General features: G+C 37.5%; 1 protein-coding gene across 1 annotated transcript in view; it reads right to left on the bottom strand.

Annotated features, from left to right (window-relative positions):
• Window positions 1-15892, bottom strand: part of LOC140322786 (NXPE family member 3-like) — a gene marked incomplete in the record, with an annotated part of 61173 nt that overhangs the window by 29035 nt on the left and 16246 nt on the right. The window contains 2 exon segments of the mRNA XM_072399389.1: window positions 11620-11835; window positions 12286-12350. Coding sequence (XP_072255490.1) covers window positions 11620-11835; window positions 12286-12350 — 281 coding nt within the window.

Here is a 15892-nt window from a genome sequence, read left to right as displayed (position 1 = left end):
TGAAAGCTTTCATTGAAAACAATGGGGGCTTTTATAAACATTTTTAGCAGGACTTTGGAATCTGGAAGCCCCCTTTAATAAGGAGACTCCCAGATCTCCACCACCCCACCCTGGGGAATGAGTACAGGGGTACATAAATCCCCTTACTCATTCCCTGGGAGGGTTAAAATATAAGTAAAAATAGGACAAGGCTTTAATTAAAATTATTTTTATTAATGTGTGTGTTTGTGTAATTTAACTTTTAACTTTTAAATTTTAACTTTTTTTTTTTTTACAGGTTATCCCAATGACAGGAGGATTTCCAGGCTTGCAATGAACCTGGAAATTCTCCTGACAGTGAGGGATTGCAGGGCACTAGGGGTTAAATGAGGACAAGCCTCTCCATTCACCCCTAGTGCTCTGGCTGAGGTTTTATATTTGTCAGCCATTCAGCACTAGAGATGAATGGGGAGACTTGTGCCCATTCATCCCTAGTGCTCTGTGATTGGCTGAGAAGTAGGAAACCCTGCTTGAGCTGTCATTAGGGTTTCCTATTTCTCAGTAAATCACAGAGCAGTAGAGGTATGAATGGAGATAGTATCTCCATTCCTCCTCTATTGCCCTCCTATTGCCTGCGGTTACAGCTAATTGAAGGCACCAGCTTTCAATTAGCTGTGACCGCACATAATCCTTTGTGGTATGGTATATTGTTCTCAACTTCACTAAACAATGTTGCCAATTCTGCAATTGGCTCAAAATATTGTTCACATAAATGGTTGCCTGGGCACAGGTAAATTGCACTGTTTTAGACAGATTGAATGGGAGCAGTTGGTTTACCACACTCCTGAAATTAGCCTTAGTTTAAAACAGATCTATGGATACACATTTCAAAATTGAGTAAAGTCAGGATTTTTATGGCTTAAAGGACAGGCAGTGTCTATTCTGCAATAAATCCTGCGTGTTTGCATTCTTTCTTTTCCAAATGAAAGCACACATAGCTCAGTGCAGGATTCTGGGGATATGACAGGTACCCCAGCATCCCATGGGGATGCCAGGAATAAATGAACTCGCATGCACGGGAGTTACGTCATCTTTTCCTCACCAATAAAGATGGCCAAAGATCCAACAGCCATACGATGAGCAAAAGAAGACGAGCAAAGGACGCAAAAATTGTGATCAGGCAGGTATGGTAATTTTATTGTATGGACATTACCTTTCCCTTCTGAAATAAAGGATCTGTATATGGCTGACATTTTCAATTTATGAGAAGTAGTGAAGTAGTGGAGTGCAACCTGGAGGTGATGGCAAAAGCCATCTGTAAATACAGAGACCCAGTCGCTGGTGAGATATGGTAGTGTGTGAAACCACAGACACTCCCCTCAACCTGTGAAGAACTCAAATGCACTGCTCTACCATGCCAACAAAACAGATGACTTCCCATTGTGAGACCATAACTGATCACTCATCAGCCAACGAAAAGCAGCATTTTCAACTGACCTCAAAGTAAGGTGGTATTTTTAACTAACCCCCAATAAAAGGAAGCATTTTCAACTGACCAATAATGTGAACAAGCATTCTGAATTTCCCATCATTGTAAGAAGGCTTTTCTTTTAATGACCATTAATGTAAGGAGGTATTTTCAACTGACCACCAATGTTAGCCAGTATTCACCACTAACATCCACCAATCTAAGAGTAGGCAAGAGAATAAAAAAAAGTTTACTTCTTTTAATATGTGCGTCCCTTAGAGCAAAATTATGTTGTATAAATCTCATAGTACACTTAAACAATACTTAAGGTCAAGTAAAATCCACTTGTCACCTACATCCTACTCCAAAAATAGACAACATATATTTAACATTTCTAATATTTTATTAATCACAATATAGTAAAACAAATAGTAAAACTGTTCCAGATAAATATAAACTTTCATGCAATACTGTACTCAGATACTTCCCAGATAACATGAATGACAACTGGGGGCAAGTGACATTTTAAGATATTAGATATTGTGAAGTTAGATTATGCGTAAATGGGGTCCTCTATAAAGACACATTAATTCACATTTTCTCTACCCGTTTCATGGAAACAAGTCTGCTTCCTCAGGAGTATTGGAAGTAAGTGCAATAAATAGCAAACATTATAACAAATATTTACAATATTAAAGAACCACATATTATAATTCCAAAATATCTATTGAAACAAATCACCTTCTTAACTAAAGGTTTATTCAATCTTTTGGTGACTTAATAAAAGTACAATGTTGAAGGTTCAATCTGTCAAAAAATGAACTGTCTGATCTCAATAGACTGGCACAGAAAGCCTCTGAATAATAAAAGCGGGCTTACAATGCAGCAACTGTTAAACTATGTAAACACGCTAGATGATTGATGCCCGTGTGGGATGGGGAGTGCCAGGGTTGGCCAATTCCACACAACTGTCAGGAAAACTGTCAACAAAAAAGGCTTGCTGTGTGAACACAGAAAGAGCCAGCTCACTTTACTTAAGACTATTGGGTGACTAAGCTATGCAAGAAATAGTGAAATTATAAACAATTTTTGCTGATAGGTACTTATGAAATAATAAAACATACCATATACAATGTGCAGTGTTCCTTGAATAAAAGAGTAGATATTTTGTTCAAGATCAGGTCCACCATTCAAAAGTAATAGGCCCCAGAAAGATACAAGGCAAAGAATAACACGCAGGCTTGGGCCCCAGCAATATCCCAGAGGCCCCAGCAAAAAACCCCATTTATAACCCCTAAGCCCCCAGAATTAGCCGTCTGCTAGAAATAGATCTTATCTAACAATATCATACCCCAGCCAGCACTAACCTCCGAAGCCCCATGTCTTCCAAAGCCAGCAATATACTACAAACCCCCCAATCCTCAGCTGCAGCCTTCTTAATCAATAATAACCCCCACAGTCAGCAATCCAGCTCCCTATTGCAGCCATAACCCCCAAGCCAGCAATCACCTTCCTTTAAGCCCCTGCATTAGCCACAAGGCTAGCAATAACTACCTAATCCCAAATAATATCCCCCTTCCCAGTAATATACCCCAGCCTAGTGATAAAAACCGCCTCTCAGCCATCAATAACACCCTGAACAGCATATACCCCATTCGTATGTTGGCCCATCATGTTAAGCCCTAACAATAATCCTCCAGACCAACAGTAATCTCCCAGGTCCTACCCATAACCTCCTTACTATCAATAACTCCTATCAAATCTTTGCCTCCCTAGGTCTTAACAATTTCCCCCAACCAGCAATTAATCCCAAGGCAGCTATAACCCCCAGCCAACAATAACACCCTGCCTAGAAATAATAACCAAGACCCCAGCAACAGCCCCCAGTCTATCATTGGTGTTTTGTAGCTTTGCTCATCCACTTTTTTCTCCCCTTCTCCTTAAAACCAAGCACCACTGGCCTTGCTACACCATTCTTGTTCTACACAGGATTAGAACCCACAATATTCATTGGAATAAATGCTAATTAATCACTCTAGTAGACCTGAGAGTAAACATGTTTCTGACCTCTGAGGATATATTCACTAATTTAAATATTATACCTTTTATACTCAAATATAAACTAATCCTAAACAAAATCAACATAGCAATTTTTAAATAGGGTTGTGCTACTAAATATCTGACACATACAAGGCTTTTTGATGAATCTCACCTTTTAGAATTATGAGAATTGTTAAAACATCTGTGACCCATTAGAAGTGGAAAAACTTTAAAGAGTATCCTAAAATGTTACTCAATTCCATTGTACCCTGTAACACCATTCAGTACTTTCAGGCCCAGTTGGATACCATGTATAGAATAAATATAGGGGAAAAATTACTATTTTCTGTCAAGTGACCTGAAACTGATTGGTTCTTTCTCCAACCTAGATTACCCTTTTTTTTCAAAAAAATGTGTTAGGACAATTTTAAAAATATGTGGAATTGAACCTAAATTGCTAGCTGAAAATAGGAATACAATACAATATTATGCAACATTTACCATTTAATAGAATAAAAAAAAAACATTATATTGTACGAGCCAGAATCTTATATATAGAAAATATTAACTATTTACATTTCCTTCTTCAGGATAAATAATTTTTTACACCAACCCTAAAATAAACCTGTGATCAAACATATGGAGCAACAATACCTATTCTAAACCCTGTGTTGCACCCCAAGATTGTTTATAGATATTTATAGAGATTTGTGGATAGATATGTGTATAGATAATCAACGTATATTGCTGTCCATTTTGTGTTTCAACTTGTTGCTTAACTAAACTGTTTGAATGACTAGCTATTATTTGTGCATGAACCTTCATGTCCCCAATGGAAAATCATCTTGGTCTTTTTATGCCTTCACTCTTCTGTGTTTCTAGGATATAAACAATTTATAAATCCTCAAACTGCCTGGATGCCAGGCTACACTGATCTTGGGTTTACAACTCAGTTTATTAAATAACAATTTAAAAAACAGAACATGTGGAGATACTGTGTTTCCCCAAAAGTAAGACCTACCCTGAAAATGAACCCTAGAATGCTAATCATGCATGAGGGAAATATAAGCCTTACCCCGAAAGTAAGCCCTATCTGCTTCTTCGGAGAGTGCGGTCACGTGGGACACGGAGGGATACCAAGAGGACGGAGAGAGCAGAAAGAGAGCAGGAGATTATAAAAGCACTGGGTGAAGAAATCACAGGGCGGTTATTACCCTACTCTGGTGTGATCCTACAACTTTAGGTTGGGGGACTCTCTATTCAAAGGGTCGTTGCTAGTATTTCATTTATTGTCAGCTATGCGAATTTATTGGTTGATTTTTTTTTTTTTTTTGCTTTTATATTATTTATGATTACACAGCCATACAAACTCTAAAACTATACCTAATTCTGTAGAGATGCCCTTTATTTTAAAAGATATCACAAATAAACCACAAACAAAACCTGTTAGTGTTTTTACGAGATCACTGAACCCAGGTCTTAACAATTCCATGTATGATGTGAGTCTCAAACTCCTGAAATTAACAATACTACTAGTTCAACAAAACTAAAAATAAGTAAATAGGTCAACTGTTGGAACTGGAAAAATAATTATATCTATATAATTTGATAATCAAAAAGATAACATAAAGCTTCTGAAAAAACTCTTTTCTAAGTCCCCCTATACCCTCTTAGGGGACAGAAGTAAGTGGCACAGTGCTGCCCACTGCCTATCATTAATCAAATGTATTGGCAGGTAGGCAGTGCACTGTAACAGTGTATCTCTCACTCCAACCATCAGAAAGATACTGGCTACTTTGTAATGAATTCGATAAAGTTATTTGTATTGAATCCAAAACAAAAAATTTGAATTTCCCGCTGACCACGCCCCCGTCACATGCACAGACATCTCCAGTAAAGGCCGGTGACTCATCAAGACACAGACACAGAGACGTGTTGCAGGGGGAAGACAGGAAGAGAGGAGCCTGCAGGAAGATGCGATAGCTAAAGCAGAATGGAGGAGGACGCCGGCAGATAAGGTAAGTCTTTATCATTTATTTATCTGTGCTTTACCTACCCCGAGTGTGACTCGGGGTTATCACTTTTAGCAAGTATTTTCTACCCCAAGTCACACTCGGGGTTACCACTAGGGAGGCTAACTGATGTGTCATTTAAACAACCGCAAAACAAAAACAGATAAAGCTTTGCACATATATAAAGCACAGCAGCTCAATAAAAAGATGTCCATTGTGCTCTGTTGGCTTCCGGAACCCCATAGAGCACAATTAAAATAAATAGGGGAAAAAAAGGGGAATCTAGCTATGGGACTCATCAAAGCTATAATTTTGGTTCACTTCCATTCACTGCAATCCGTAGTGTTAGGCAGAGAGTACTCCATGGGGCAAAACAGGATCTATATTGTGGTCTCTTAGGAATGGGCCATAAAATAATAGTCATTGAGTGTGTACTTCAGTAGATTATAAGGCAGAGTGCATAGCAAAATCAGCTCCTCCAGGTCACCCTATGTAATGACCAAAGGTGAAGGACCGCTGTACAGGTCAATTGAAAAGAGTACCCCCCACTCCACTCCCCATACAACAGAATGGCACTATGTGTATAACGCTTATTCATTCATTTGTCACTATTTTGTCACTAGGAATGATCACGAAAATGTATTTCCGGCAACAAAAACTTAACATGTGTACACAGTCCGTCCAATAGAAATCTCAGGTGAAGCTATAAAAAGAAAGAGAGGTGTCATACTCTAACCTAATCACCAGTGTATATAAATGTCAACTTGAGCTATTGAACTCTAGAAACAGCCTTTTTTTTCAAAAAAATGTGTTAGGACAATTTTAAAAATATGTGGAATTGAACCTAAATTGCTAGCTGAAAATAGGAATACAATACAATATTATGCAATATTTACCATTTAATAGAATAAAAAAAAAACATTATACAGTACGAGCCAGAATCTTACATATAGAAAATATTAACTATTTACATTTCCTTCTTCAGGATAAATAATTTTTTACACCAACCCTAAAATAAACCTGTGATCAAACATATGGAGCAACAATACCTATTCTAAACCCTGTGTTGCACCCCAAGATATTTATAGAGATTTGCCCCCAATGGAAAACAGCATAAGGTCCACCTCATTCCTGATGACTGGTGGACCTGGGTGGATGTTGTCCGGGAGGTAGTGACAAGACGTCATGTCCCAGACATCTAGAATAATGACCGCCATTCCTTTAAAGGCTGCCCTAAGTAAGATGTCTATCTGCAGAGACAACCAATCACTTCCATATATCGACTTATAACCCGTGTTGGCCGATTTAATAATCACTGTCGTCTTGGGGCTACGGAAAAGCAAAGCTGAAACTGCTTGACGAACTCTTTCCAGCCTCTGTAGATAAACTCTGATAGGGAAAGAAGTAAAGTGAGCCCACAAAGTAAACACAATAACTGTATCTGGTCCACCACCGATCCCAGCCAAGTCAGCTGCCTCGTAGTGCAGGTCAGACATCAAAGTCTTTGTGGTTCTCAAAGGCAATCCATGGGCACGCCATCGTAAAGCCAACCCAACATTTGTCTCTGCTGCAAGTAGTGGTCCCGACTGGTAATTTGCATGCAAGTCTATCCTTTTGAGACCTAGATTAAAGACAAAAATAGCAGAAATGTAAGTATCAAAGTTTCATTCTCAATGAAAAAATACTATTGGTATTTCATCCAAGACCCATTATGGCATCTGCATCTTAAACCTCCTGGGATCCATCATGACAAAAACATTGCCATTAAAATCAAAACCCTCCAAAATTCTGGTAAACAAAAATCACACAACCTTACAAACTCCTATGCCATTTAATGAATGATTACATAACCATGCAAATTCTAATATAAAGATATACACAATTCCATGAGAAAGAATAAAATGAATTCTATAGAGACTGCCTGAAGGTGGAGGGATCCCATCATTTGCCTCTTGGAGGTATCATAGAGATTCTGAGCTTTAGGAGAATAACCACCCAATTTTACACAACCATAAAAATCTGCTATAAATATATGGAAAAATATAAGGAAGAATCAAATTAATTCTAGAGTCTGTGTGAAGATGGAGAGATCCTGTCGTTCTCTCCTTCGAGATATCTGCCAGAAACATTTTGGAATGTAAGAAAATGACCACCCCCATGTATCAAATAATGTAATTTTTCATGATATGTTTGCATGGGCAGATTATCTGGATTATTCCAAATTATCCCTCAATAACCTCAATCACCTGAAGAACCAGTAAATCTGTGAAGCGTGTTGGGTCTTATTAGAACAGCTATACTGCTGTCTGAAATTTAGGAGCAGTACTGTCTTTATGGTACCATTTTATGTATTGAAAGTACTTTTGTGTAAGGTTAGGTGTTAGGTGTTGCTCATGTTAAAAGTTTGATTTTAGAAAATTACTGCAGACTATAACCTGTCATTATTATTCCTGCTATTTCTACTTTTGGGAGAAGAAATAATGCTCCTGGTAATATTTTAACCTTTAACTTTGCTGATATAATCAAAACCCAAAGAAATTCTAGTAAAGAAAAATTCACAATTTTACAAAGTCAAATGCCATTTAATGAATAATCACATAGCAATACAAACCCTAATTAAAAGATATACAAAATTTCATGAAGTTGAATTCTTTTTAATGTAATTAAACTACAAACATATGCTTTAGTGTTTTCAATTGAACTGAACTCAGGCCTAAACGATGCAATTCTATGTATGATAAGAGTCGCAAGTTCCTGAAATATTTATTACTACTTTGGGTCTCTTGGGTTCACTTTATACTGCACTTTCCCTCTGTGGACCCATTAATTTTGCTTTGTTTACTAAAAGTTCTAAAATACTAATATGGTGGTTCACTACACACCCCATTGCTATCCACAATGATGTTACCATATGATGATATAAATTCAGAGATTTACAGGAAACACATCTATCTTTACCCGCCTCCTGAAATGCTAAATGCCTTTGTGGTCTCCCTACTTTCTAATTTGCTGACCTGAAACAAGGTTGGAAATCTGGAATAAAAGTCAGCGAATGTACCCTTGGAACTTCTAATGTACATGCTAGAGGGTTGGTGACCCAAAGTATTAAAAAGGCATTGCATAGAAAAAAATCAACATACCAGGCAATAACATTTCAGAAGCAGTCTTTGTTCTTCCTTTGTATGGAGTTACCTTACTTATGCAAAGACCTTGGCTTGTAAAGTTTGTAATTCACTAATATTGTGCCAGGTATTTCGAATTTAGAAATATTACAGCAATTAAAGTTGCTTGTACTCTGTTCTGTCTCTAGGTGTGTTGGTATATCTCTTAAATTTTACTGCTACCTTGTAAAACAAACTCCCTAAGACAGTAGCTGTAAACCTTAACCAAATGACATTTCACAGAAGAAGGAAAGTAATCACAAGCAATAATTTGCTAATCCAGTTCAGAAAGATAGTGACGTTTATGGTTACTACATCCTCGTGCCTATGAACGGTGCCTCCAGTTGAGATGTTTTATGAAGTGTCTCTCCTGTTGCTGCCAAAAGAGAAAGATAGGGGGCAGTAGTGAGAGGCTGCCACCGGTTATCATATGTTTAAAGGATGGTTCATTAGGGGCCAGCATAGAAGTTGGAGCTGTCCAGTGGCTGGCAAGGTGGCAACCACTGAAAGCCACCGGGGAATATCTGTTCCCACTGCCCATCTGAATACTATACTAAATATATGTTTGCAGATACACGTTTTAGTAGAAGCGAAAGCCAATAAATAGGCAGTGGAGGGAAAAGTTTTCACACCACCATAAATCATCTTTTTCAAAAACGTAGTGTGTGTCCAGTGGTCACCCAATGAGGTTTAGCCATCCACCATGGTAGTTCACTAATTGGCTGACCTGGGAGGGCCACTGTCATTTCCAATAGAGAGGATGCAGTGGGGTGGCTCCCACTTGTCCTTCCCCTCTTTCCTTATAGCTAAACAGCCCTGCATGTACAGGAATAATTTGTTTTACTGTAACAGGACACAATTACCAAATTTTTTTTGTAGGTTTAGATGTGCATTAGATAAAAAGCTGTTATTGCTGATGTAGGCTGATTGGGAAAAGCTTATGTTACAAGAACAGCTTTTATTCCAAACACACCTATAGGTTAGCTTTTTACAGTCAAACTATACTCTACAATCACTTATTTTCTGTATAAAAGAAATCTGGCAGTACTAAAGAGAAATTTAATTCTGTGTGCTATTACTACAGTTTTACTGATCAACAAGGTGGCATCTATTCTCAGGGGCAAAGTACTGGCATACCAGGAGCCAAGGGGGAGACAATGCACAAATCACAAGGGAACTCCAAGCTATGGGAATCTTCTAGAATTATTCCAAGACCCAACCAATCACAAATCATTGCCAACAAAGCCGAAAACCCTATCCCGATTAGAGAATGCCACATTTCACTGTAAGCAAAGCAAGTGAGATGTGCAAATCTATATATACCATGTACAAGATACGGATACCCCTTACTTTGTCTATACTGAAAGTAATCATTGATACAAAGTACCAGTTCAGCTTTAGAAAATAAAAATCCTTACTAATTGATTTTCTTTTATGTGCTGCACACAAATCATCTCTTTTCAGATGAGATAATGATAAGTGAAAGATATGATTTTCACACCTGATGTATAAATCCATTTTATAAGGCAAACTTTCAGTGTATGGATCATCGTAATGGTAGAAGCTCACTGTATTAAATTTCTTTGACAGAATCCCACCATATGAATTCTCTTATTGACAAAATCCCACCATATAGATCATCTTGTAGACCAAATACCACCACATGGATCTTCTTAATATTAAAATCTCACCAAATGGATACTCTTAATGGCAGATTCCATTGTGTGGATTCTCCTAATAATGGAATCCCACCAAATAAATTATCTTATTTTCAAAATCCCACCATATGAATTCTCCTATTGGAAAAATCCCACCATATGGATCCTCCTATTGGAAAAATCCCACCGTATGGATCCTCTTATTGGAAAAATCCCACCCAGGTTTGCTGGATCACTCAGCTTTACAGATGAAAGTATATTATCTCCAACTTTAGAGAGCTTTAATAAATCAGTGCCATTGATGGAATCCAACACTAAGGATCCTCTCAATGGCAGGAATCACATTGTACAGATCCTTTTATTGACAGAATACCACCATATGGATCCTCTTAATGATGGAATCCCAGAAAATAGATTTGAATAAACAGATCATTGTGACTGAATGGTAGTACTGTTCATATTACTTTGACAACCTTTACTGATAGAGCTATGTCTTGTATTTATAATCCCCTTCTGAAATCTCTGCTCACTGACACCTTTATCTATAATTTGCCTATTTATGTATATAGGTTGTCAATTTTTTGTATTTATTTTGCATATCATTTTCATTTTTCCTGTAGAAGGAAATGTTACCTTTCCTGAAGGTTTGAATTGGTAAATATTCTAATAAAAATGTATCTAATAAATTTATCTATTTATCTAATAAAAGATATATCTGATTTTTAAATGATTTTCTTTTTATTGCTAATATCTTTAGCTAACACCTATTACTACAAGAAGCATAAATTAAATTTAGATATCTATAGCAAAGTCCATCTCAAATCATCCCAGTCTTTTAAATCTTATTTCTAGTTTTCTTTCACCGTTTTGGTATCTTAGGGTTGCCAATATTTTTCAAGCTCTTTAAAGTTATTTTATATCTACTCCATTTCAGTGATGGCTGCTTAGCAATTCCCATGGTTGGTTATCTGATGGTGATAACAGTGAACTATGCATGCATAATGTTATATTGGCAGGTGTAATCTCCATTGGAAGACTGTAAGACTGGGCACCAATGGAGGAGCAAACATTGGCAAAACATTGTTACTTTATAATTGGAATTGCATAAACAAGGATATTTATAGCAAGGGTAACAGGTGGAATTTTACCAGAATCCAAAAATGTAACATCAAAAAATAAATGTATCCCCTTATTAGTAAAAAATAAAATTCTACTAATTGTCTAATAGAAACCACACAGATATAAGCGAACACAATATATCACTTATGTTTAAAATACAAATAAAAAAGATAGAATCATACTTGGTATGAAGTTCACCAGGTACTCAAACCACTGGCGTAGAGTCGAATCTCCAAACATATGGATGTCTTTCCCTTTAAGGCAGTTTAATGCATCATCTGGCTTCGGAAAATGTCTTGACCGGCAGGTCAGGGATGTCCAGGTGTCAGTGTAATAAAAGCCAGAAGGTTGTGGTGATTCCTGACCAGGCACACAGGATGGGTGTGTAGAGCTGAGGTCTACAAGAGAGTAAAGCATAACAGATCATACGGTCTGATGATGGTTCAAGGCTTTAAACATATTCAAAAACATAAAAAAATGAAATGCATAAAACATATTCTTCTCATTAGCAACATCTCAAGATCTTCTGCTGGACCTTCACATATCTTTGTGCTACTTGGTTACTGTAAGAAATAATCTGAATAATATTTAGGTGGCATACCCCAATATTTCATTGAACCACACATCTTTTAATAATGCCATGCATTTGCCATGGTATAGTTTTGATAAACTTGTGCCATATCATAACATTTAATACCATCTATAGCTGCATTGATTTTTAAATCACGGAAGAGGCAGACCACTGTGTAATGGAGTTAGGGTGGTGGCCAATCTATGTGTGGTTATGATGTCTCAGTTAGTCCATACAAAAAAATGAAAAAAAAATTCAAATACAATGGCAGGCTTACCCAACAAGGATTTGATGACATTGATTGGAGAAACTGAACCTGATATAGGTTTGTCGGTCTCAGATCTGTGGAAAGTAAAAATTTCCCTAGCAGCCTGAGCATGTGACCAAATATCTCAATGTTTCTGAATACAAATACTAGGCATCACCCAGGAACATGTCATCTAATTTTGCTATGGCGTCACTCCCTTGTTATCCAGGCCAATGAAATGTTGCTCCCATGCTAATGCAGGCAGTATTAATAGGGCAGTTACTCTATGCCTACTGAAATCATTATAAATATCAATCAAAGGGATAGGGGGCTAGGTTGCTACTTTGCCTAGAGTCCTCTTCTACCACCATTAGCCTACTTTTGCTTTCATCTTAGTAGCCTTTGTTTCTTATGTTGGAAGCAGTAACAGATCATGGCGCTCCCTTGGCTACACTCCAACCAAGGTTGGTTAATTCCTAGGAGCTAACTTGAAGCTGGTGATATGTGTTGTCACTGGGGATAACCTGTTCAGTGTAACCTCTTCAAAGCATTTGGAAATATCAGAACCTCTGGCCAGTTCTCTTTAACAAATGTTGTCAAGAAGCAAGGTGAAGGTCAAGTCAAGCTTTGGGCAGCAAGCAATAAGCAAAATCAATCTAATCTCTAACCAGGAGCAATCAAAATTTGTGGATTCCAAGGATGAACCAAAAGACAGATAGTGAATCATACCAGGTTCTGAGAAAGGAGTAAATGTGTGGTATAAAATCATTAACTATGAACCAATATTCATACAAGCCAGGACAGATGGATGACAAGGATCATCAAGAAACAGGACAAAGAAGAGGGCAGGTGGACCACAAGGATCATGGAGAAGCGGTCGTAAATGAGTATTAGACTGGGATGAGTGGTCATAGGATACATAGTTACATAGTAGGTTAGGTTGACAAAAGACATAAGACCATCAAGTTCAAGCACTAGGGAAATAACCATATCCCAGATATAAAACCCTATTGACATAGTTGGTCCAGAGGAAGGCAAACAACCCCGGTACAATTTGCTTCAACAGGAAAAAAAATCCTTCCTGATTCCATGAGCCATCATATGTTCCCTGGATAAGCAGTCTGTGTTATCTTTACTTTAAATCCTTAATCCGCACTTATTTTCTGTGCTTCTAGAAATCATCCACCTTTTTCCTAAAGCAATCTATAGTAGTTGCTGAAACTACTTCCTGAGGGAGCCGATTCCACATTTTCACAGACCTTACAGTGAAGAATCCCTTCCTCCTTATAGATAAGACTAACATTATACTTTTTATACCTCTGTTGTATGAATCCACTTCATGGCAGATTTTCAGTGTATGGATCCTCCTAATGGTAGAATATCACTGTAATAAATTCCTTATTGACATAGTCCCACCATATAGATCATCATCAAATACCACCATATGGATCTTCTTATTAATGGAATCTCACCATATGCATCCTTTTAACCTCCTGGGCGGTTCATTTCTGTCTGGATTTAAATTTCTAAATTGTTTTTCATGCAAATTTATTTTACAGTATAATATAATAGAATGAGTTTTTTAAAGTCTGAAACACAAAATCTTGTCAAAATAATACATTTAAAAAAAAATTATTATTTTATAATTTAAATTTTTTTTTTTTAAATATTATACTCATACTATTATATATACTGTAAAATAAATGTCATGAAAGCCAATGTACTGCTTTTACACATATAAATCTACTGTATCGCATTCAATACAGTTATTTTGTATTGGATGCAATACAAACAGATTTCAATTTCCTGCCCCGCCCCGAGCGGAACGTCCGCATGGACCGACGTCACCGGGAACTCCCCAGAGACTCATCGAGTGCAGAGGAAGCCAAGCAGAGGAAGAATAAAGATGGGCATCGCAGAGAAGGATGCCGGCCGATCAGGTAAGCGCTGTATTTACTATCTTTTCCTATAGGTTTACCTACCCCGAGTTTGACTCAGGGTTACCGCTTGCAGCATCTGTTTTCAACCCTGAGTCACACTCGGGGTTACCGCTGGGGAGGTTTTTGGCACAATCCATTGTATGGATTCTCCTATTAATGGAATCCCACCAAATGATTTATTTTATTTTCAAAATCCCACCATATGGATCCTCCTATTGGAAAAATCCCACCATATAGATCCTCCTATTGGAAAAATCCCACCATATAGATCCTCCTATTGGAAAAATTCCACCGTATAGATCCTCCTATTGACAGAATGCCACAAATATGGATCCTCATATTAATAAAATCCCGCCATAAATATTCGCCTAATAGAAGAATCAATTGTATGGATTCTCTTATTGGGTCTAATTTATTAAAGCTTTCCAAAGCTGGAGAGGATACATTTTCCTTGGTGAAGCTGGGTGACACAGCAAACCTGGAATGGATCTGGTCCAGTACTGAAAACCTTTGCTAACATATAGCAAATGACTTTTAACCAATCCATTCCAGGTTTGCTGGATCACCCAGCTTTACAGATGAAAGTAGCTTTACTAAATCAGGGCCATTGATGGAATCCAACACTAAGGATCCTCTCAATGGCAGAAATCCCACTGTACAGATCCTTTTATTGACAGAATACCACCATATGGATCCTCTTGATGATGGAATCCCAGGATAATAGATTTGAATAAATAGATAATTGTCATTGAATGGTAGTACTGTTCATGTTACTTTGACAACATTTATTGGTAGAGCTATGCCTTGTATTTATAATCCCTATCTGAAATCTCTGCTCACTGACACCTTCATGTATTCTTTGCTTATGTATGCGTATAGGTTCTCAATTTTTTATTTTTATTTTGCATATCATTTTCATATTTTCCTGCAGAAGGAAATGTTGCCCTTCCTGAAGGTGTGAATTGGTAAATATATTTACTTAGCTAATAAAGGTATGACTTAATCACATCGTTTGAAGAAATTGAACCTGATATAGTCTTTAACAAGTGTTGTCAAGAAGCAAGGTGAAGTGTGCTGAGAAGGGAGTAAATGTGTGGTATAAAATCATTAACCACAAACCAATATTCATACAGGGCAGGACAGATGGTGACAAGGATCATCAAGAAAAAGGACAAAGGTGAGGGCAGTTGGACCACAAGGATCATGGAGAAGTGGTCATAAATGAGTATTAGACTGGGATGAGAGGTCATAGGGGCATCAAGTAGGTTGTAATAGCTTCTATCAGACATGACTTTAGAGGAACTGTACAGCATCACTGCTTTGAATGTGCCGTAGAGTTTAGGGACAGCTACGTACTGACTGGAAAGAACCTAGGGTGGCTTTTGATTGAATTTTAAATAAACAGGCATGGAGGATGGAACCCAGATGCAAAACAGTTGACTGATCTCAGCTGTAAAACAACCAGCTGAGAACAGAGATGCGGCTTGGTTTTGGAGACAGTGGACTATGACAACAGACAATCAAACCCAGATATAGAACAAGAACCGGGCCTAGGATATAGACACATATGACCATGGACTCACTAAGCACTCTGCTCCCAACTGCCCTTCCTGAAGGTGTGAATTGGTAAATATATTTACTTAGCTAATAAAGGTATGACTTAATCACATCGTTTGAAGAAATTGAACCTGATATAG

Source organism: Pyxicephalus adspersus, chromosome 2, assembly GCF_032062135.1.
Source record: "Pyxicephalus adspersus chromosome 2, UCB_Pads_2.0, whole genome shotgun sequence".
Taxonomy (NCBI): domain Eukaryota; kingdom Metazoa; phylum Chordata; class Amphibia; order Anura; family Pyxicephalidae; genus Pyxicephalus; species Pyxicephalus adspersus.
This window is presented reverse-complemented; position numbering and strand designations above follow the sequence as displayed.